General features: G+C 37.4%; 1 protein-coding gene across 1 annotated transcript in view; it reads left to right on the top strand.

Moving 5' to 3' along the window:
• The window catches only part of LOC111155273 (semaphorin 3D), a 127,704-nt gene that overhangs the window by 90,771 nt on the left and 12,444 nt on the right, over nucleotides 1-24,489 (top strand). The window contains exons 11-15 of the mRNA XM_022515401.1: nucleotides 9,135-9,357; nucleotides 11,740-11,828; nucleotides 13,895-13,936; nucleotides 16,953-17,110; nucleotides 19,477-19,541. Coding sequence (XP_022371109.1) covers nucleotides 9,135-9,357; nucleotides 11,740-11,828; nucleotides 13,895-13,936; nucleotides 16,953-17,110; nucleotides 19,477-19,541 — 577 coding nt within the window. The remainder of the gene's footprint in view (nucleotides 1-9,134; nucleotides 9,358-11,739; nucleotides 11,829-13,894; nucleotides 13,937-16,952; nucleotides 17,111-19,476; nucleotides 19,542-24,489) is intronic.

Genomic DNA, 24,489 nt, shown 5'->3' with positions numbered 1-24,489 from the left:
ATGGAAACCAAACTGAGGTCAGGCCAACAGTAGCAGGCTGCTCGAAAATGCAGAATCAGGAGGATTTTTAAAGACAGAAGATTTCATTTTTGATATTTGATTTACTTGGTAGTTTTATTTTCTGTTGACAAGGAATCTTATAATTCTTGCCAAAGTGCAAAATGTTAACAAATGTTTTCCTGAAAGTGAGTTTCAGTTGGTAAGCCATTCCCTTATCAAAAAGGTGAGAAGAGAGTACTTTAAAAATGTTTTATTGCCTTAAGAACACCTACTGTGAGAGCTACACTTTTAACAGGTTTTTAAGTGCGCAATACACCATGGCCTGTAGGTAATTCTGTGCAACAGATCTCTGGAACTGATTCATGTTGAGTAACTGAAATTGTAAACCTATTCATGAGTGCCATCCCACTTTCCACTCCTCCCCGCACCCCCCGCCCCAGGCAACCAGTGTTGTATCCTCTGCTTTTATGAGTCTGACTATGTATGTAAGTGGAAACATGCAGGGTTTTTTTTTTGTTTTGTTTTGTTTTGTTATCTTTTGGACTAACTTACTTAGCTTTATGTGCCCTAGGTCATCTACATTGTCACATATTGAAGAATCTCCTTTCTTTTATGAGATTGAATCATAATCCTTTGTGTGTATATATTACATTTTTTTATCCCATTCATCAGTTGATGGACATTTAGACTGTTTCCACCTACAGTGTGAAGTTTACTCAAAATACGAAAAATAGAACTGGCGTATGATCCGACAATCTCACTTCTGGATATTTATCCAAAAGAATTGAAATCAGGGTCTTGAAAAGATATTAACATTCCCATGTTCATTGCAGCACTATTGATAATAGCCAAAATGTGGGAAGGACTTGTTTTTGAGGTTCAAATATTTAAGAAATGTCTGTTTCACTATTCTTCAAATTATTTTGCCACAGTTTTTGACAATTTCTAAACCTCTAATTTTGTAAAAATAACTTCATTTCAAAATTCCATTGCCCACTAAATACTTACTGCTTTTACTATGAAGTGTTTTAGCTTTACTTGCAAAGATCAAAACTTACACATGGTTTTCCCAACTAAGTTTCCATTCTTTGGTAGGAAGCAAAAAGAGGTTGTTATAGGCATTCTTTTAATTCCATAATTTGATTATCCTATGGGTGCCTTTAAGTCAAATGAAATATCAAATCAACTAGGCTAACCTGCTTATTCCTATATATTGGCCCTCATATTCTGTAAAAACTTGACTAACAATTATTAAATCTCAAATAATCCCTGAATAAACATCTCCCCTCTTCAACTCTATTTTAGAAATTTAGATCTTTAGAAAAATTGGACATCTTTTTCCCCTCAATCAACTAGCTATTTCATTTAACCAACCCACTACAAAACGTCAACATTAACATTGTTTTAATGTTAAGTGATTTTTCAACTACGAACACCAAATGTAAAACAATGAAATCTCTCCCTTCCTATAACATCTCAAGTCTTATCTAAACAAGAAGCCCCATTGCGTAGAACTCCTCAGATGGGCTTTTCTCAGAGTAAATCAAAGGTAAAGGCTAAACGTTTCCCACCCCACCCCCCTTATTGTCTGTCTTCTCTGCTATCAGATAAAATCTCCTAAACTATGAATGTGAGTGTGGATATGTCTAACAGTCCTTATTTATTTCCACCAAATTATTGAACTTTCTAACACTGTAAAAGACACTGAAACGTTTCAAGATTCTTTTGATTCCAGGTCCCTGGAAATGTTGTCTTACCAAATATGCTGCCATGGACCGGCTATGGGTCCTGGCACGTCCACCTGGGCTAAGAAGGCCATTTTTACTTTAATGTGCCAAAGCATCACTGACTTGATGCGATTGATTTGTGATTTTGCTTAAAAAATGCAAATCCCTGAGAAATTGTGTCTTAGGGTAATAATATGTAATGTTAATAACTTGTTCTATATTTAGTAACTTGATCTATATAGCACACTGGGTCTATGCAATGACATTTCACCTAGAACTAGAGTAATTGTTTAGACATTCCAACTTTTACTTTGGCCCAAGTTTTCAACGGTAGAGGTCTGTGATCACTGTGGAATCCACAAGTTTCAAAACTCTGTAGGCACCTTATCTTCTCTTACCTGATCTACCAAAACTGTCCTGCATGAACAATGACATACTCCTGTAATACTTTTTTTTCATAAGCTGATGATTCTTAGAATTGTATGTCTTCATTCATTTAACCTAGGTCTGAGTTGTGATGTAAGCTGGCCCAAGCAAGCAAGGATTTTCTTCCTGTAGAAAAGAAATGTTTCAAGGCCAAATTCAAACATAGCATGAAAAAGAAAAATACATAATTCAAAAACAGTATCCTCTATCACCTCACACCTCAGAATGGTAGAGTAGCTAAAATCAAAAACTCAGAAACAACAAATGCTGGAAAGGATGTGGAAAGAAAGGAACCCTCATGTGAGGCTGGTGGGAATGCAAACTGGTGCAACCACTGTGGAAAACAGTATGGAAGGGCCTCAAAAAATTAAAAATAGAACTACCCTATGATGCCTATGATCCAGGAATCTCACTGCTGGGTATTTGCCCCCCAAAATATAAAAATGAGAATTCAATGGGATACAGGGATTCCTATGTTTATTGTAACATTATTTACAATAGCCAAATTATGGAAGCAGCCCAAATGTCTATCAACAGATGAATGAATAAAGAAGATATATATCCAGAAAATATCTGTCTACATCTATCTATCTATCTATGTATCTAATCTCCACACATACATACATACATACAAACAATGGCACATTATTCAGCTGTAATAAAGAATGAGATCTTTCCATTTACAACAAGATTGGAGCTGCAGAGTGTCGTGCTAAGCAGAATAAATCAGAGAAAGACATACTGTATCATTTCACTCCTATGTGGAATTTAAGAAACAAAACAAAAAAAAATGAACAAAGGAAAAATAAAGAGACGAATTAAAAAACAGACTCTTAACTGTAGGGAATAAACAGATGGTTACCAGAGGGTGGGTGGGGGGATGGGTGAGGCGATGGGGATTAAGAACACACTTATCATGATGAACACTGAGTACGTTATAGAATTGTTGAATCACTACAGTGTACCCTTGAAACTAATATAGCACTGTACGTTAACAATACTGGCGTTAAAATTAAAAGCTTGATTAAAGAATAGTATCCTGAGCTTCCTTTTGGTTTGTATCGTGCTAGACTGTGATAGTCTTACTAAATGGGACTGAAAAATAATGGAAGAATTCCCTTGCAGCATCTCGTACTAGCTTCCGATTTAGGCACCTGCACAATAGGACTAGCATTTTGTTGTTGTTGTTTTGTTTTAAGAAAAGCTGTCCTACTTTATTAAAAATCTGTGGGGAACTTTAGGAAAAATCTCATTTTATGCACCACTAGCTCGTAGAGGACTCAACTATATTAAGTTCAGTTTTATTTTCTCCCCAACATCTGTTCGCTGCATGGCCTACCTCTTACCAAGGCTATCTTTAATTCTATCCCTTCAGCTTTTTGATTCCAGAAGAGAGAAGCAGAGACAGGTGTACAATCTGGGCCTCCTGACTCTCAGTTCCCAAATCTGACTACATTTAACAGGGCGTATGACAAAACATCACTATCATTTTCCATTAACTGTATACAGGCTGTGTTTCTCTGAAAAGGTGAGAGGCAACTGATCTCTAACATTTCTCAATTCATCTTTTCAGCTGGCTTTCAGCTTGCTTTTCCATGGGACCAACACTCTCTTTTAAGATGAATTTGTCCAAATCCCACATCACTTACTATGTTCAATACTGTTTTCCTTTTTGTTGTATAGGAATTCCTCTAAAAGAAAGGAAACTTTAAAATAGAGAAAGAGATACAGCCATGTTTTGTTAAAGTTCTTGCAAGATTAAATTCAGCTTGAAACTGTTTAACTTAGAAAGTAAATGATCCAGAATTGTTGGCTTAATTGTTGTCTTTAAATTACTATACAGTTAGAGTAGACAGAATCTAGCCTTCGTATAAGCTGGGGAGCTTAGGTCCAGAGGTTGAAATTCACTTGCTAAATAAAATTTGGAATGGATATTTGCAGATAGGAAATTCATTTCTTCAAATGTTAGAAGACACATTGTTTTATTAGACGTTGAACAATAAAGAGGAAACTTGAGGGTTTTGTTGTTGTTGTTGTTGCTATTGTTACCTTTTAAACATAGCAGAGTAGTTCTTATATCTTTCAAATATAAGAACAATAAAGCGGGGTTTTAACTGCAAAAAAAAAAAAAAAAACATAGAAAAAGAGACAAATGTATCTGTATGTTTGTACCCCTGGCCTTTCTGGCTCTGACATTAAATACAGGATCTTTCTTCATCTGTGTTATAAAATGCCTCTTAGATGAATCAGCAGGGGGATAGGATGGCACCTATGAAATCACCTTTTTTTTAATATAAATACAAATCAGACTTCCTTTCCATATGTAGCTTATTTTTCTCAGCTTGCTAAAAATGAAAGCCCGGTTTAGTCTTCCCGTGTGCCGCGTCCTTCTTCCCTCGCGTGAGTCAATCCTCTGATTTGTTTAAAAGGAAAGTGCAGCCTGTAGAGAACAGCCTGAAGCAGCAGGGGGAGAAAACTTTTAACAGCTGTCTGGTGGCTTGCCAAGGGGCAAAGTTCTCTCAATGGATAAAACCTATTTTTCTCCTCTTTTCCGTCGCTTCCCACTGCCCGGCTAAAGGCCCTGTACAAACAGGCAGATCCGCCAAGCATAACACGGTCACACCTCGCCAGCCATAACGTGCAGCCGGCCCTGGGAGATGGGTGCCGAACCGGGGCTGGCTGCGGGTGGGCTCACCCCTTTCCCTTCACGATGCGCCCGGGCAGGTCCCTTTTCTGGAACACTCTTGTGCTGCTATTGTTTCCAGCAAGAGACTCACACTTTCAAATTTTGGTATAGCTCTTTTCTTTCCCTCTCAAATTTTAAACTAACTTATGCCTTTTTCAACATAGTAGGTGGAGACAGATTAAGTTCCCTGACTTATTTCCTATGGGAACTGACGTGGTGGAAATCAGGCAAATGTTAAAGCTGGAGCCCAAATAAATGTTCCTCTACCATAAAGTCAGATGGACTGTATCACTACCAGGTAGAAATGAAAAAGACGTACAGACAAAAATTCATGAGATTTTTAATACCTGAGATGTATAGCTTTGATAGAAACATTTCCTAGGGTTTTGGGAGGAGACTAATATGATCATTTACTTCCGATGTACCATTTTCCCTTGCTGTTTTTTTTTTTTTTTTTTAAGGATTTTATTTATTTAGAGAGAGCAGCAGAGGGAGAGGGAGAGAGCAAACCTCAAACAGACTCTTCCCTGAGCACAGAGCCCAACGCAGGCCTCGATCTCTCGACCCTGAGATTGTGACCTGAGCAGAAACCAAGAGTTGATGCTTAACCGATTGTGCCACCCAGGCACCACTTGCCCACACTTTCTCTTTTCCTTTATGGGATTTTTCTTGCCTTCTTTATGGTCTTACCTGCTTAGGTCACTTGGCATCTCTAGTTATTTTTAGATCTGTGTGCTACACAGCTGTATGATATCAAAGGAAAAATGTCACTGTTTTTAATGTGCTAAAATAACAATATTTAGTTCAAACCGTACTATCTTAAACCTCAGGAAGCAACTCTACCAAATCACTTTCGCTTGTGAAAGCAGAGTAGAGACACAGCCCTCAGAGATCATGCACAGCAATCTAAAGGATAAAGATCTTATCCAAACACTGGCAGCATGCCAAATGGAAAAGCTGCCATAGGGGAAAAAAAATGTATTTCCAAAGATCATTTTATAATGGTCAATGGAAACCAGGTTTTCCTTCTCTTCTTTTTTTCTTAGATTATATTACCCTTCAATCTTTTTTGTCAGAGGGGAGCAAAGAGGAAAATTGTCATGTTTGCTTCTTTGCTAAATTGTCCATTTCTTCATTCCTCCATACCTTACTCATATCAAAATTCCTAATTATTTGAAACTTTGGTATCAAAAACTGTGGCTTGAATGTCATGATACTTCTTTTGGAAATTGCCTACTTGCATAACTACAGCTGCAAAGTCAAGAGAAAAATTTTTTTTTCTTAAGTTAGAGGGCTGTTTCAAAAATGTAATGCAAGGAAAATCATGCTTTTGCTTTGATTTTAATGATAGACCATCCAGATTGTACCTCAGGCAGTATAAGCCATAAGCCCATTGCGAGTTGCCTTTGACTTAGCCTCAAACGTGCAGCCTGTAATTGGGCAAGAGCTTTGTATCATTTGAGCCCCACATCCTTTTGAGTTGTAGCTTAATCTATTTAATATAGGGTTCCTTCCATTATCAAGCTGACAGATTCCACTTGGCTGGAGGCTAAGTGCTAGAAACAATGAGTAAAGACACTTAGATCTTTAGATCAGCATCCAGTTAAGAATATGCTAAATAATTACCAAATGGCTAATATGCTGTACCCTTTGGCGCAGACCTGGGACAAATAAATAGCTATCAGGAAAAGCTTAGTTTTTTTTTTTAAGACCAGACATGCAAGATTTCTATAAAAGAAAGAAATACTCTCAAATTACAAGTGGAAAATCATGAACAGTTTTTAGTACAACTTCTTTGAGATTTCTTCTAATTTAGTGACACGTTATGATTTTATTCCTTTAAAATTGGAGGTCGGGGTCATATATTGTGACTAACTCCAATATATTTAATTCCCTAAGAATGATCCTCTTGAGTTCAAGGATCTGAGAAGTACAGCTTGAAGCCTTGACAAGATTCTAATTACAGCCTGGTGTAAATGGCTCATTTCAGGGGAGATTATGTTTCCAACTTGTCTAAATATGAAATTAGGGGGGAAAGCAGTGCTTTCTTACAGACTTTCCTTAATGTCACTCATTTTCTTCTCTACATCTGCAACATAGAGCCAAAGTTTTCCATTCCACAAGAATGTATTAGTCTGTTAAGAATTCAAATGTGATGACAGAATTGTTCTGAATTAACTTTATGAATTACAATATTTTGAAATAACAAAATAGATTTGGCATGTGGAAGGGTAACTATTTGGTGAAAAAATCAAATTATAAAATAATCCTCTGAATTCGTGTGTTCTTTGGATAAAGGCACATCAAATTCAATTTGTACTAGTTTGAACTTTTGTATTTTACCACCAGGGGGCAGGGTATGCTAACTATTGAATTAGTGAACTCAAAAAGCACACTAGAGGCAGTTTCAGAATTTTTTTTCAGAAAAATTCCCTGAATGGTTTCTCCATAGATCCTTTAGGGAAAGAGCTGTTGAATTGTTCACAGTATAATTTTCACACGAGTATTAAAAAAAACTGACTAATTAAAGTGTAAAACTATTAGAGCTCCTTTACAAGTAATTTTTATGATGTGGTAATTTGTTCCATTTAATTTTTAATAATCATGGGTTTAATTTAAAACTGCAATCATAAATGAATGAAAAGAAATTGAAAATAATGGTTTCTCATACATTCCCATGTTTATAGATCACTTTCTTCATAATTATCTCAACTCATATTTCATGTATCTACATAGGAAAAAGTAATCTTCCTAACAAATTCACTGTGGAAACTTCAGAAAATACAGAAAAAAATACATTTAATTTAGAAAGTTTTTGAGAAACTTGGGAAGACTGAATAAGCAAGGATAATCTGTTTTACTAGGTTTTCTTTGATGACCATTAGCCATTTCACCTGCCAACAAACGACAATTGTCTTTTGAGATTTGAAGTTAATTCAAGAACAGAACAGAACAGTTCAAAAGACAACAGAAATATGTAGCATGGGGGTTTTATATTCAGCTTTCTGAGGTCAGACTTTTTGAAAGAAAAGACAATTGCCTTGGATTTGAAATTGTAAATTTTCACTTGTGCTAGTATAGCTGAAAAGAGTATTTCAAAAGCAAAATCCCAAATAGGCATAGATAAAGGACTTAAAATATATGCAACTTTGAATTGAAGTATAATGGACATACTAGTTTCAGATGAGACAAACTAGTTTCAGATGATTTGATATTTGTATATCTTGAAAAACATTCAATAAGTCTAGTTAACAAACCCCATACATAGTTATAAAATTCTTTTTCTTGTGAAGAGAAATATTAAGATTATTCTCTTAGCAACTTTCAAATATACAATACAGTGTTATTAACTCTAGTCACCCTTTTATCCACTATATTCTAATGAGGTAATTATTTTATAACTGGAAATGTGTACCTTTTGACCCCTTAACCTTTTTTGCCAGTCCTCTACTCCCTCCCTCTGATAACCACCAATCTGTTTTTTGTATCTATGATTTTGGTGTTTTTGTTTTTAAGATGCCACACATAAGTGAGGTCACACAGTATTTGCCTTTCTCTGTCTGCCTTATTTCACTTAGCGTAATGACCCCCGGATCCATCCTTGTTGTCTCAAATGATGAAACTCTGTTTCTTTTTTATGGCTGAATAATATTCCACTTTAATAATTAAAGTGTCTGGGGTGCCTGGGTGGCTCAGTGGGTTAAAGCCTCTGCCTTTGGCTCAGGTCATGATCTCAGGGTCCTGGGATCGAGCCCCTCATCGGACTCTCTGCTCAGCAGGGAGCCTGCTTCCTCCTCTCTCTGCCTGCTTCTCTGCTTACTTGTGATCTCTGTCTGTCAAATAAATAAAATCTTTAAAAATAATTAAGGTGTCTTTGAAAGAGAAAACTGGATTTAAATATATTCAAGATAAACTGCTTTTATATACAAAGACATGTGATTCTGTATTGATCCTGTTGACCATTCCTTTAATATTATCAATGGTGAGTCTTAAAAACCTTATTAGAAGTAAGTATAGGGGCGCCTGGGTGGCTCAGTGGGCTAGGCCTCTGCCTTTGGCTCGGGTCATGATCTCAGGGTCCTGGGATCGAGCCCCGCGTCGGGCTCTCTGCTCAGTGGAGAGCCTGCTTCCCCCTGTCTCTCCGCCTGTCTCTCCGCCTGCCTCTCTGTCTCCTTGTGATCTCTGTCTGTCAAATAAATAAATAAAATCTTAAAAAAAAAAAAAAAAAAAGAAGTAAGTATAAATTCCTCAGGTACATGAACAATGTCTTTACTCCTCTCCTCATTTCTTCTCAGTGTCCAAGCAAAACCTATGATCCACTGATTAAATCCACCCGAGATTTCCCAGATGACGTCATCAGTTTCATAAAGCGGCACCCTGTGATGTTTAAATCAGTATACCCTGTTGCGGGAGGACCAACATTCAAGAGGATCAATGTGGACTACAGACTGACCCAGATCGTGGTGGATCACGTTGTTGCAGAAGATGGCCAATATGACGTAATGTTCCTTGGAACAGGTATGCTAAAACCAGATTATGATTTCTTCCCAAAGAATTTTTCAGTATTAGATAAAGAAAACGAAAACTTCCAAAAGATTATTGGTCAAAATCGAACTGGGTAATTAGTAGCTAATATCTAGTCAGTATTCCTTAACATTGCATAGCACATGCTTTTAAGTGACCGTTGTAAATATCTCCCTGCCTGCTTTAGTGTTACTTGAGATTTCAAAATATATTTGTATGTTATGACTACAATATGCCTACTTGAGTAGGTGCTCAACACATATTTGTTGATTGACTATGGACGAAAATTAAACGAGTACAGCAAAGCAATGTTTCTTTTCAAACTTCACATTTTCCTGTCTCTAGGGAGATTTTTGACAAATCCTCTCAAAGGATCCCTTCACCCAATTTTGAGAATTGCTGACTGAGTTAAGATGGCTTTTCAAAAAATTAAGCAACATTTTTTTTTTTAAAGATTTTATTTATTTATTTGGCAGACAGAGATCACAAGTAGACAGAGAGGCAGGCAGAGAGAGAGAGAGAGGAGGAAGCAGGCTCCCTGCTAAGCAGAGAGCCCGATGCGGGGCTCAATCCCAGGACCCTGGGATCATGACCTGAGCCGAAGGCAGAGGCTTTAACCCACTGAGCCACCCAGGCGCCCCTAAACAACATTTTTTAAAGATCTTTAAAAGTAGAAAGTTGTTGGAAATTATTTTTCCTCTCCTTGAATTTTGTGGATTAAGTATCACTTTCATAATTAGAGCCTATTTTATTTAATTTTTTCATCTGTCAACTCAGTAATTATAAAACAGTTTTAAAATCTCTCTTCAGAAAGAGAAATATTGCATATTTAGTATGTCTCAAAAAGAAAAAGAAAGAGGAAAGTATCATTTAATAAAATATCATGTGAATTCTAATGGCCGTAAAGGTAACATGCATCATTTAGACCAAAGTACTTCATCCCGGATAAATGTTATATGATTTCATGAATCAGGTCTTGCATAAAGAAATAGAAATTAATGGGTTTTCAAGAAATGGACATTTTTATTGAAATAGGTTTTCAGAACTAAAGAACAGTTTTATTTTTTAAGATATACTGGTTTTACAAACATAGGATTTATCTGGGAGTGTGTGTGCCACACTTAGAGGGCGTTTCTGGAATACCAGTTGTCAAGCCTGATTATGTTGCAGATGGCAATACCAAGACCCAGGAAAGGAAGTGATTCTCTCAAGACTATAGAGATTACTAGTGAAGTGACAAAATTTGAGATAATTAGTCTCTCACAAATTCCAAGGAGTTTGCCACTTAATTTGCAGAGCCCGTCAAAGCATTCCTCGGTCAACATTTCCAGTGTTGTAAATGCCAGTCAGCCACTAGGTGGTACTACCTGACTTTTCCTGAGAAAATTATAAGGTAACTAAGATGGATAGATTTTCAATTATGACATTTGGAAAATGTATATTTAATATTTTTCAAAGATCCTAGAATCATTTAAAAACATTGCTAAATAATTCAGACTATTTTGTGCAAATAAGATCATTACCATACATGTGAATATTCTTCAACCCAGTGGCAGAATTTAAAAGCATCTATTTTGTATAAGTTAATTTCCAAGTGAGATTTTTTTTTTCTTTTTTCTAAAACGTTCTTTTGATTGTCTTTCTGTAATAACATGCTGCCTTAGAAACTGCAATAGTCTTCAAATTTGGGTTACTCTTTTAAATTAAACTAAAATAATTTTAAACAAAACTTCAGTTTCTAGCCCATTAGTAAGGTTTCTGTAAATAAAACAGGTTTGATGAGTGCACTACAATTTTCAACATTGTAGATGGTTTCAGTGATTTCTCTATCATTTGTTAACATGACTTAAAAAGGTATATATCCTACCTTTCATGGTAAGTTGGATATAAGTACTGAATAAATACATCTTACGCTGAAAGAGAAAAAAAAATTATTTTAGTGTATTTGCACCTTTCAAATTAAGTTACAAAAAGGTCATTCCACTTTAGTTATAATTTCAACCTATATTTATATATTTATATATGTCTCATATTCATATTTTATGTTTATATAAACCAATATTTATATATTATATATATGTCTCATATATACATATATATATGAAACATATATATTCCTTTGGCTAGGAATGTACTTCAAGTACACATCTTTTAATATATTCTTTATAAGTATGTGTTTTATGAGCCAGAAACTATCATGTTTTGGAAGGAGAGAATCCCATCCATTAAGCTTCCTTCTTGCATGCTTTATTTAATCCGACTTCTTGAGAGGCATTGAAGAAAAATGAGGGAAACAATGTGAGGGTTGCTGGGTATATACTTACAGCCAAACACTGAAGTCGAAACAGCTGGATCATAGGTAATGTATTTTTTCAGACATTGGGACGGTCCTCAAAGTGGTCAGCATTTCAAAGGAGAAGTGGAATATGGAAGAAGTAGTATTGGAGGAGTTGCAGATATTCAAGGTAAGATAGTCCAGAGTTCCAGAAGAGACGACGAAACTTAACAACACTTGGTTTAGAACAGTATGTTTAATACACTGTCACTTTTCCTGGAGAAGTTTGTTAACTTAGCTCCTTTATTTTCCTTTTCCTTAGGCAATGGAAAGAAGTTGTAAAAGCAACTGAGAATGGGACTCCCCTTTCCCTGTGGAATACCACTAAATTCAGGGCTCCTGGGATTGCCCCTCATTACTTTATTCTCTAAGCATATGGTCAGACAAATCACCACAGTAGATGAAAGCCGGGGGTCTCTGACTATCCAGATGCTTTTCTACTTCAAAAATTTTACTTTTTAATTTTTCCTCAATTGAATTTCAGAAAACTGGAAGAGTGTATGAATCACAGGTCCCTACATTTCTGTAAGGAATTTTTTTTTTTTTAAGTTGCATGAGAGTAAGTCTTCATTCTTTATGTATGCTACATTCCCCTAAAGAGTTAGTAGATCTAAAATAATAGTTTTCCAGATTTGGGGAATGTCTGACTTTTTGGGAGGGGGAATTAAATTTTGTGTTCCTTTTATTTTTTAGGAAACATTTTTTTAATTATGTTGATCACCATAGTACATCATTGGTTTTTGATGTAGTGTTCCATGATTCATTGTTTGCATATAACACCCAGTGCTCCATGCAATACATGCCCTCCTTAATACCCATCCCCAGGCTCACCCATCCCCCCACCCCCCTCCCTTCTAAAACTCAACGTTTGTTTCCCAGAGACCATAGTCTTTTAACTGTGCATTTGAACTGTGGTGTTCTTTTTGGACATTCAGTAACATTTAGTTTAAAATTATTTTCTGGGAATAACATTAGAAATAAAATTTTATTTCTGAGAGGAGCCTGTAAAAAATATGTTGTTCCTTTCATAGCATTGTGTTGAGAGAGTTCATTAAATTGGGCTGTTTCCCTGCAAACACCTACCACCTTAAAATGGGGAAGAACCCTCCACAGAGAGGAAAGCTAAGTAATTAACATGCTGAATTCCACAGGATCCTGTTTACATTGTGATGTTAATAGTGGTCAAGGAGTTAACTAGAACAAGATCTGCTCTGTGGCATCTACCAAAAACCAAGTCCTGGGTGGTTCCTGAGGGAGAAGCTGACGTCAAATATAAGCGTGAACCCAGAAGCCAAAAATATAACTCCCACAATACATAGAGCACTTTAGAATAAGGTTTACGTGGTCAAGAGGAATTGTTTGGATTCCACCGTTAAGATTAAATAATGTTTTCTTCATTTAAAAAAAAAAAAAGTTACTGGATAGAACTTTCTCATTTTAACATCTTTCTGTCATTTTTTATGTATTTTCTTAAACTTTTGGTATTTGCTTCTATTTATCAGTTTGAAAAAACTGACCAGTGAAACATGAATGAGTAATAAATAGAAAGATTGGTAGATGATAAACAGATGAAAAAATTTTTGGAGCTTGCCATCCTTTAGTTGGGTAACTTTTGTATTCATGTTTCTAATTTTCTATTGAATGCACAAAGCCATAATTTCTACAAATAAAGCTAACATTAGTCCACATCACAAAATCACGTGCATCAGTAGCTTGCAGTGCTCCAGAAAGAACCATGCTCATCAGCAAGGAGCACTGTAACTCTTCAGAACTCTGCTACTTAAACAAGCTTTTGAACTACCCATCTAAGGAAGAACAGAATGCGGGAATAAATAATTATGGAGATGTTCTTGTCAACGCTACTTTGAATTATATGGAAGCAGTTAAGATAAGCAGGTTTAGAAAGAGAAGCCTTATGGGTAACTGGGAGCGATTTTCAATGCCAAGTATTTCTTCATACATTTAGGTAATTTTTCTGGAATAAGATACTTTAAAATACCTATTTTGATCATTTCTATTAAGGTGGAATTTACAACACATTGAAAGAAAATAGCAAACATTCATATCATTTTCCGCCCTGTGTAACAGACCCTTGAAGTTTACTTCAGTGATCTTTGGTACATGATAAAACAACATATTGGCTACCATAAAAGACATTAATAATTATCTTTATTAACATTTGACTTCTTTTTTCAGCACTCATCAATCATCTTGAACATGGAGCTGTCTCTGAAGCAGGTACTTTCTAATTTTTGTGTAAAAAATAGCCACAAAAGCAACAAGTTGCTCGAATTCAAGTTCACTGTAAGGAAAATCTACTGAAGTTGGAAGTTAAATTGTAAATAATTAGTTAATTTGTATTATTAGTTAGTTGTAAAATTGTAAAAAGCTCTAGATTATTTGTTTCTTTTTTAACCCATTAGAGGCCATTGTTTCAGTCTTGCCTTAGTTAAAGTAGAACCAAATATCATTAAGTGAATGATATATTCTCCACTTCCCTTGGCTCTTGAAAACTGAGCTCACTGTCTTTGTCTCTTGAGGATGTGTTTCTGTCAAGGCCATAAGAAATTCATGTAGAACACCAGCCCTAATCACTAAAAATGATTTTTAATCAGGGAATCTAGAAGTTAGACTATGGACAGTGGTGGTGAAGAGTCCAAGAGTCAACCTCCAGCCTTCCACTTAGTACCTGTCTCCTGGAATCAAGTTCCTTAATGAAAGCGAAGTTAGGGAAATAAAATCCGCCTCCTGACGAATGGATGCTGCATGCAAAATTCTAAACAGAGAGTTGCTACATTGTGAGTGGGAAGTAAAGTAGCTAATAATAATAACAATAATGATATTAGATTCTGCAGTTCTCAGGATACTCCAAATCTTAATTGTTTCAAAGGTTCAGACTTGCATTAGGCTAAGAAAGCTATGGCCCCATGTGTTGAACCATAAGGCGTTGCTAACATTGTCTTAATCTCCTGTGCCTGGTTGTGATACAGAGGTTATTAGGGACAAGATCTAAATAGGTTTCTTCTTTGGTCTTTTCCGTTAATTTGTCCATGCAACATTTAGTTCTTGAACGCCTACTTCTGTCCTTGGAGGGTATAGAAATGAATGACTGGCGTAGTCCTTAACTTCCGAAAGCTCACAGTGGAGCCAGGAGATGAAGAAGGAGCACGCTGACAGTGCAGAGCAATAATGGAAGCACATACTGGGGGAACACGAGGATGTCTAAGAAGGAGCCAGGAGGAGCAGAGGAAGACAGCACGGAGAAGACACATGTACCCGAACTATGAAGGATGTTTCCGTTAGCCAAATAAATTCAGAGAGTGGGATGAGGTAGCCTATGTCAAGGGGAGGAGGAGAACATCTGGAAAGTTGTGAAGAGTGAGAGACCTTGGCTTCTTCTAATAAGCTGGTGGACACTTAGAGCAAAGGCATATGTGTATGCAGGAGACAAGGAGGCTAGAAATGAATCTGGGATTATAAAACAGAGGAGATTAGGGACATCCTTCTATATCCTCCTAAGAAGTTTAAAAATTTTATCTAAGGACAATGAAAACTTTAAAGATTTTCAGCAGGAATGTGTTGGGATAAGATTTTCCTCGTAGGAGGGTCCATGTGGTGTGCCATGGTGGAGGACAGACTGAGTCCTGGGGTTGAAAACAAGGCTGAAGCCAGGGGGAATATGAGGACACTTAGAAGTAATCCAGGAAAGAAATGATAAGGTGGTAGCAGTGGCAGAGGCAGAGGAGAGGAAGAGAAGAAGTGAAGGGCTCTGTGTAAGAGAATAGAAGGGATACGGAGGCTGACCGAGAGAGGGGGACTCAGGGACAACTGCTCCCTTTGTGTCCCGGATGACCTAGGAGGTGCCTCTCACCAAAGCAGGATAGCGGGGCTAGATTGAGGGCAATCAATAAGTCCACCTCAATGTTGTTTTCAAGATGGTGCTGACTGTGGACAATAAGAAAGGCAAAGGAATGAGGACAGAAAAGAAGGGACACCTAATGTGTTTTGTTTTGTTTTGTTTTGTTTTGTTTTGTTTTGTTTTGACGGAGAGAGAGCAAGAAAGGGACCAGAAGCAGGGAGAGTGGGAGAGGGAAAAGCAGGCTTCTCCCTGGGCAGGCAGCCCTTTGCGGGGCTCGATCCCAGAACCCTGGGATCATGACCTGAGCTGAAGGCACACACTTAACGACTGAGCCACCAAGGCACCCCCTAACATTTGATGCAAAGAAAGGAATCATCAATGGAAACTGAAGTCTTAAGCAGAAGTAAAGACCGAGAACAAGAAAAAGTGAAGGGAGTTTCAAGGAAGGTGTCATTCTTGGCATCAAACACCATAGAGAATTTAAGTAAAGCAAACATTGGACAAGGGGGCATTGCATTTAGCAACAGGGAAGTCCCAGCTAACATTGTCATGGTTTGGAGAAGTATAAGACATGTTTCTGCAGGCTGAGTACATATATGGTGTTTATGTCAATATTTATTACTCAGGTCTTTCCCCCTTGTTCAATGTTTGACATGGTCCAGGAGTATTGACCATGACTTCTCCAAAGGCACAGACTGGCTTATTCAACTCTATCATCTGTCTCCCTGCCTCCTCCAGCACATATACTCTACAGAGCAGTGCATTCTTCTCAGGGCTTATTTTCAAAATGTGATTTTGTTTTTAGGATCCCGTAGCCTTTCATTCGTGATGTAGCATCTTTTGAACCTCCTTAATACTTTCTTCACAGTGATACCAAATATTTTCTCTTCCTCTTATAACCCATTTTCCTTCAGGGATCAGTAAATACTTCATTAGCAAGTGAGATGGTTCAAACCACAAGGAGGTTTTACAAATCCCTTTTCAGTCATCTCTCATGTCGGAGGCCACGGCAGAGGAAGACCCTCAGTGTTGTCTGAAGCATCTGTGCTTGATATAATCTACCAAAGCATATTTTCAACCATTGAGAAAGAATTTGACGTCTTAATTCCTCAGTCTAACAGCTGGTTTTTGACCTTCTTAAATTACTGCCAAGGTTAGCCTAGCCCTAGAATGCTGTCCATTTCAGTGTCAACGTCATCCAACCACCATCCTGCCAGGAGTAGAAGCGATTGACTTATCCTCGTCTTGGTTATGTTTCTACACAAGGGCTTATGTTCTGTACAAGGGACACCCGAGGAGACAGATTTAGGTCTGTGGTGTGGTATTCAAGAAAGGAAAGTTCTTAAGACTGGTCTGAAAGATGCTTCCAATTCATTTGTTTTGCCTGATTTGTAGCAACAATTGTACATTGGCTCCCGCGATGGATTGGTTCAGCTCTCCTTGCACAGATGCGACACGTATGGGAAAGCCTGTGCAGACTGTTGTCTGGCCAGAGACCCCTACTGTGCCTGGGATGGAAATGCATGCTCTCGATATGCACCCACTTCAAAAAGGTAAGAGGCACATCGAGTTAAGGGATAGCCTTCTTTTCTACACAGTGAATATCTCACACACATCCCTCGTCTTACAGTTTCATGAGAAAATAGATAGGAAACATGGTGTACGGTAAGAATATTACAGTTCCATGTTGTTTTACACTTGTGCATGAAACTCAGTGTGGAAGGAGAATAAAATAGAATGTTCTGAAGTTCTGAAATGGGGAACTTTAGAAGTTCAGATCAATTGTTTATATTCTTTTCCCTTCTCTATGTTAAATACCATTACAAGTTTGTTTTCCTCGACTATTTTGCTCTTGCTTACATTCCTCCCTTCTTCCCTTATTTTTAAATATGTATATATTTAGCCTTACTGTTTTGCAAATGAAGTTTGAATATATGCATTTGTAGAACTGTGGATTAGACACAGCCCACAGCACATTGCAGTGACTTGGTACAATTTTATTTCTACTACAGTAACTCTAACTTGGTCAGCTTCTGCCACTCATAACTACTTAAATGTCAAAATGTTGCTCTGCTGTTTGCTGCTCATTGCTTTATGTGCTCTTAACAATCATGCTGTTTCGAGCCAACAAGACACACTTGGGCAAAAGCACCGCAAAGCCATTCAAGCACTGATCTGGTTTCAGCACTGTTTTCAACAGCGAAATAATTGGAAAGAACCTGAATGCCATCAATATGACTGATGCTGCCTAAATGTATTACGATAACAATTTTTAAAATGTGTATTCTAGTAACGTTTTTTTCTTTAGTATTGTTCAAAGTGTATTTCTCCTTTATGTAAAATGTCAGCAAATTGTATATGGTGGGATTTTGTTTGTTTTTGTTTTTTTATCTTTAGGTCTGTAGTAACAAAATATGATGATAACAGGTGAGCATAGGTTAGTCCCATTAGTGCATACACACTTGTTTCTTATTTGACAAATCAGTCAAATTTCAAATTCCAGGAATCACAGATTAAATGTAGAGTACAACAGCAGGTACTGCTTAAAATTAGGAGATATTTTATACTCCCTGAAAATTTTACATTAGATGTGTATGGAGAGATACTATTATTACAAGTCAAAAGTAAAAAAAAAACAACAACATTTCATTATAGTTTTTGGCTAAGAATATACTTATGATAGGGAGTCCTTAGGGAATAGATTTCTTTTCTAGAAGCTAAAAAACAAGAGTGCTCATTAGTTGGTAATGAACCTTCAGTTTGATGAATTGTCCCTGTTTCTTAAGAAGCCAAGATTTAAAAACATTCTTGACCTTATGTACCTTATGCCATCATAATTTTTCTTCTTATATTTCCCAAGACTGTATCTCTGATCTTTCAGACATTCCGCTGTGATATTTTCCCTTACCTTAACATAACGTGCACATGAGCCAAAAAAATGTACATGATAGATGAATCTTGTACGGGGTTATCACCTGATCAGCACTGCCCTGAAGGGACACCCTAGATGTTGCCGAGTTTACTGTGACTTTTATAGTTTCCAAAGTGCCGACATCAAACAGCCAAAGCCAATGAAAATATATTGTAAGAGCGTAAGACTTCCTTAACATTGATGTAGCAGCTTTTTCTTTTTTTATGTAATAGCTATTGTTTTAAGGAAAATATGGGACAATAATGCACAACACCAATATTTATTATTATCATTATCTCTACTCTCTGAAAAATAATGTGAACAAGCTCTTGGCAGATAGGTGTGACTTTGGGCCGCTCCTGCCATATTGAACTTGTACTTCCGTCTGCACTGACAATATTTAACTAGTTGCTTAATCAAATCTATGTAACAGTGAATCTTCATAGGGTAAAGAGTTGTGTATTTTTGTTCACTTCCCTGCCCACTAACTAAAGCTCTTATATCTTACTACGTTCCCATTGACTGATGGGAAAAAAAAAGAGGGTAGGGAGAGTTGCCCCTGCTGGATGTGTCTGAAACCTGGATTATATTTATAGTTGACCTGTTCGACTGAATAATTTGTCTAAAGTCAGAGGAGCACTGGGTGTTATATGCAACTAATGGGTCATTGAACACTACATCAAAAACTAATGACGTACTATATATTGGCTAACTGAACATAATAAATAAATAAATAAACAAAACAAATAAATAAACAAACAAGTAAATAAATAAATAAAATAAAGGTCTAGTCAACTTATTTCCAAAACAGGATTCACTCTCTTAGGACTCTATTGTTAGTAGTATTTGAAGTCCTGTAAGAATGATGGGAATATTGCCCTGTATTTAAATTGAGCCGTAATACAAGAGTAGTTCTGCTCTGCCGCTGTTATTAGTGTTAGACGCAGACTTTATATATTATCGGCTCTCAGGCTTGATGTTCTAAACCATTTAATCCCTTTTCCATAGGCGAGCTAGACGGCAAGATGTGAAGTATGGAGACCCAATCACCCAGTGCTGGGACATAGAAGACAGTAAGTATAGCTTTAATATGCTTTTCTCCCATTTAAAACTTTAAGCCTAGTCTTTGTGTGTCTTCTTATTGTATGACTTAAAATATCTATTGTATAGGAAGCTCTTATTTTATATAATGGGTATGTTCTGGAAAAGCAACAGGAGATTTTATAAATCAACCCCCTGTCTACATGCCTAAGTGAATAATCCTTTGTTATATCATTATTTGTTTCATATGTCTTTTAAAATTCCTGTCCTTTTTTTTTTTTTGTACTTTTTACTGCCTTATCCATTCTTGTAAAGTTTAGAAACTGCTAATAAAGACAAAACAGGATATAGTCCAAAACATATGGACATTTAGGATAAACTCGGAGACCCTCTCAGAAAAGTTTGATGAGAGTGTAGGACTTGTTAGAAAGTTAGCCTACGCATTGTTTGAGTTCATTATTAACTCATGGTTTCGTTCAATCAGTAAATGTTTATTAAGTGACTTCCATGTGCATGTAATCGTCCTGGGTACACTTTGGGACAAAGAAACTCCTTCGAGAGCTTAAGATTCTTTGGGGAGATGTCATAAAGCACAATTAGTGAAATGGGAGTTTAACAAAGAGAGTGATCACCAGAGGCTGTATTGTTCAGAGAAAATTTCATGGAAGATCTTGAGAGTCTGAGTACAAACAGGACAGAGTGGAGAATAGAAAGACTTCTGTCGAGTCTGATAACAGAGAAAAAAACTCTAAGAGTATATATTCCAAAGCTTTGGTTGCTTTCCACTGTCGAGCTCTACTTTCAGATAGAAAGTGTATGCGCTTGCCTGTGCACACGCACACACGCGCATATGTGCACACGCGCGTGCCCACACAGCTGAATGCTTCCTCACATGGTTAGTGACCACCCCAGCACCGAACGAACAACCCAAACTTCGTAGTCTATAACTGGTGGCCTAAAAGTTTTGTAGTTTAAAAACAAAACATTATTTATCATTCATAATTTCACTCTTCAGGAAAATAAGCTCCGGTCCAACATCATATGTTCGACTCCCCGTTCTAATGTGTGGGTGACTCCCCGTCATGTCCAGTGTTTCGTTTAGCAGTCGTTGCCGTGTGCTCTGATTCGGTTTTTCATTTGCACACGTGAGATTTGTCAGGAACCATTATGGGTATTGAGGATATACCGGTGAATAAAAACAAAACAACCCTCGCATCCCTGGAAATTCTGTTCACGTTGTATTAGGGGAAGGAACAGGCGGGAAACTTAAAAACAAGTACAATATATTCTCTGTCAGATAGTGATAACTGTCGTAAAGAAAGTGACAGAACAGTTCCTGCGGAGGGTGGAGACAATTGACTCATCATATCCTGTTCCTGCTACAAGCCACCACACCCAGCTTTGCTCACCGTCTTCATCACTGCCCCCGATTGGTTTTTTTGTCAGGGTCTCCAGCAGTTTCCACCTTGCCGGATCCAGTGGCCAATTTTTAGTTCTCGTTGTTACTTCATGTCCAACTCCCTCCTCCTTGAAACACAGTCTTTGTTTGACTTCCATGCAGGCACGTCCTAGAAACAGTCCTTATGGTCCCATGAGAGCTGAGTGCTTATTATTTAGGAATTTTGTGAGCTGGTTTTAAGCCATCTGTGGCTTGATTTCAGGTGTAGTGGTAGTTTTTGCAGTAGGAAAATGAACAAGAACTACTAATCAGGGCTTTTTGTTTTCAAAGAGATGTGTCCCAGCACCCTTAGCCTTCATGGCCCTACATCCTTTTGGTTTTCCCCTTACTGTACAGGCTGTCCTTCTGAGGGTTCTTCATCTGTCTTTTTCATCCCACCATCTAAACCGAAAATCTCTGCCTCTTCACTGCCTAACACCATCAATTTCAATAGGATCTGAGGCAATTCGCTCCCAAATCCAGAGTTCAGTTCTAAACCCTCTCCTGTGAGCAGACTGGTATGACTTGCATTCCCAGCCAAGAGCCCCTCTTAGATACCTAATAAGCATCCCAAATTATATCTGAGAAAGAATTTGTGTTTTTTCCTAGACTTTATTGTTCTGCAGACCTTCCCATATTAATAAATAGTGCCCCCATTCACTCAACTGCTTAGGGACAAAAGCGGCTAGGCGTCATCTTTTTATTTTTCTCTTCCTTTCACATCCTAGTACTAACCTCTCAGTAAGTCCCTATAGCCCTGTGGCTGCGTCTGCTCCTACTTCTCATTCCTTGCGTACATGTCCACTTAACCCAAACCCCCACCACACCTCTCCCAGAGCTGTTTATTTGGTTCCCCTGCTTCCATGCTTATACCTGGCCAGCCTCTGTTCCACTTGGTAGCCTGAATGACCTTTCCAAAAACTTCAGCTTCTAAGAACAATTAGAAGAAAATCCACAGCCTTTACCATGGCCTCCAGACTCTGCTTACTCTAGCTCCTGGCACGTGCTCTGAGCCCCTCTCGCAGTCGCTGTTCCATGGCTCACTCGCCGGCTTTCTCTTTCTCAAAAGCCCCAGCCTCATTCTGGCTGCAATTAGACTTGAACTTGTTTCCTCTGTACCTGAAGAACTCTTTAGGTACTGTGTCCACATAGCTCCGTCTTCACACCATTTAATTTTATGGTTAAAATGTTCATTTCTCAGAGACAACTCTTCTGACCATCCTGTCTGAAATACCTTTCTCCCCATTCTACTGCCTACTCTCTGATCAGCTTTATTCTTGCTTGTAGGACACAGCATGCCCAAATGCTATATTCTTTATCGATTTCATCCGCTTGGTGATTTTGTCTCTGTCCCTGGAACGTATACTGTGCTGTAGGCACACAAGAATGTTTGGGTAGTGCATGGTAAAGGGAAGCATGCTTAGCTGGATAGCATTCGAGCTGCAATATGAGGGGAAAGACAAATTTTAAAGCACGCGAAGTACCAATAATTAAAGTCAGAAAGACCTCACATAGGTTGGGCTAAGTTTGTGAGTTTATGTGTACCCTGCAGCTTATAAGGAGTTGTTTCATATTTCTAAGACAAAGCATTTAAAAAAAAATAGAATTGACACCTGTAGAAGAGAAGCCAGAGACAGAGAATCAACTGTGGGAATTAAAGTAAAAGGTATGAGGGTATTTACAAACTATTTGCAATCTTAAGGAGATTTTTTGGTTAAGTTATAACTGACATATAACATATTAGCTTCAAGGATATAACAATAAGGACTGGATATTTGTATACATTGCGAAATAATCACAATAGGTGTAGTTAGCATCCCTCACCACACATAGTTGCAGAAAGAATTGTTTCCTTGTGATGAGAACCTTTAAGGGGTCCTCTCTCGGCAACTTTGAAATATGGAATACCATGTAATTAACTATAGCCATCGTGCTATATATTACATCTCTGGGACTTACTTATGCCTTTTGACCCCTTTCGCCCATTTTGCCCACCTTCCACCTCCTGCTTCAGGCATCCACCAATCTGTTCTCTGTATTTGTGAGCTCAGTCTTTTTGTTTGTTTATTTTTAGATTCTGTATATAAATGAGATCATGTGGTATTTTTCTCTCTCTGACTTACTTCACTTAGACGAATGTCCTCAAGACCCATCCCTGTTGTCACAAATGGCAAGATTTTCTTCTTCTTTATGACCGAAAAATATTCCATTGTGTAGCTGTCTACCACATCTTCTTGATCCATTCATAGTGATGGCACCCACTGCTGTTTTCATACCTTGGCTATTGCAAATAATGCTGCAGCGAACATGGAGCAATACATCTTTTTGAGTTAGTGTTTTTATTTTATTTTTTTCAGGTAAATACCTAGAAATGGAATTGCTAGATCATATGTTAGTTACATTTATCATTTTTTGAGGAACCTCTAAATTGTTTTCTACAGTGGGTGCACTAATTTACATTCCCACCATCAGTGCACAAGTGTTTCCTTTTCTCCACATCCTCACCAACACTTCTTATTTCTTATCTTTTAGACAATAGCCAGTCTGACAGATAGGAGGAGACACGTCACTGTGGCTTTGATTTGCATTTCCCTGATGATGAGGCCTGCCGAGCATCTTTTCATGTACCTATTGGCCATCTGTTGTGTTTTCTTTGGGAAAATGTTTATTCAGTTCCCCTGCTCATTTTTAATTGGATTATTTGGGGAGTTTTGCTATGGAGTTGCATGAATTATTTATATAATTTTTATGTTAAGCCCTTATCAGATATATGATTTGTAAATATTTCTTCCCACTTAGTAGATTGACATTTCCTTTTGTTGATGGCTTTCTTTGCTGTGCAAAAGCTTTTTAGTTTGGTGTACTCTTACTTGTTTATTTTTGTTCGTGTTGCTTGTACTTGGTTATCAAGTTAAAAAAATCATCAGTAAGATCAGTGTCAAGGAAATTACTGCCTATATTTTGGGGAGTCTTATGGTTTCAAGTCTGGGAGTCTTATGGTTTCAAGTCTAGGAGTCTTATGATTTCAAGTCTTACATTTACGACTATAATCCATTTTGAGTTAATTTTTGTGTGTGGTGTAAGATAGTGGTCCAGTTTCATTGTCTAATGTTTGGCTGTCCAGTTTTCCCAACACCATTTCTGGAAGGGAAGTCCTTTTCTTATTGTATATTCTTGACTCCATTGTTGTGAAATATTTGGCTATCTACATGTGGGTTGATTCCTGAAACTCTCTATTTAATGGTCTATTGATCTGTGCCTATTTTTATGCTAATACCATACTGTTTTAATTACTATAGTTTTGTAATATGGTTTGAAATCAGGGAGTGTGATACCTCCAGCTTTGTTCTTCTTTATCAAAGATTGCCTTGGCTGTTCGGAGTCTTTTATGACTCCATCCAAATTTTAGGATGGTTTAGTCTTCTGTGAAAAATGTCATTTGAATTTTGATCGTGATTGCATTGAATTTGTAGATTGCTTTGAGTAGTATGGACATTTGACAATATTAATTCCTTTAATCCATGAACGTGAAATTCCTTTTC

This window comes from Enhydra lutris, unplaced genomic scaffold (genome assembly GCF_002288905.1).
Source record: "Enhydra lutris kenyoni isolate GAN:26980312 unplaced genomic scaffold, ASM228890v2 scaffoldscaffold40, whole genome shotgun sequence".
Taxonomy (NCBI): Eukaryota; Metazoa; Chordata; class Mammalia; order Carnivora; family Mustelidae; genus Enhydra; species Enhydra lutris.
Note: the sequence above shows the minus strand (reverse complement) of the source record. Positions and strands in the feature narration are given on the sequence as shown.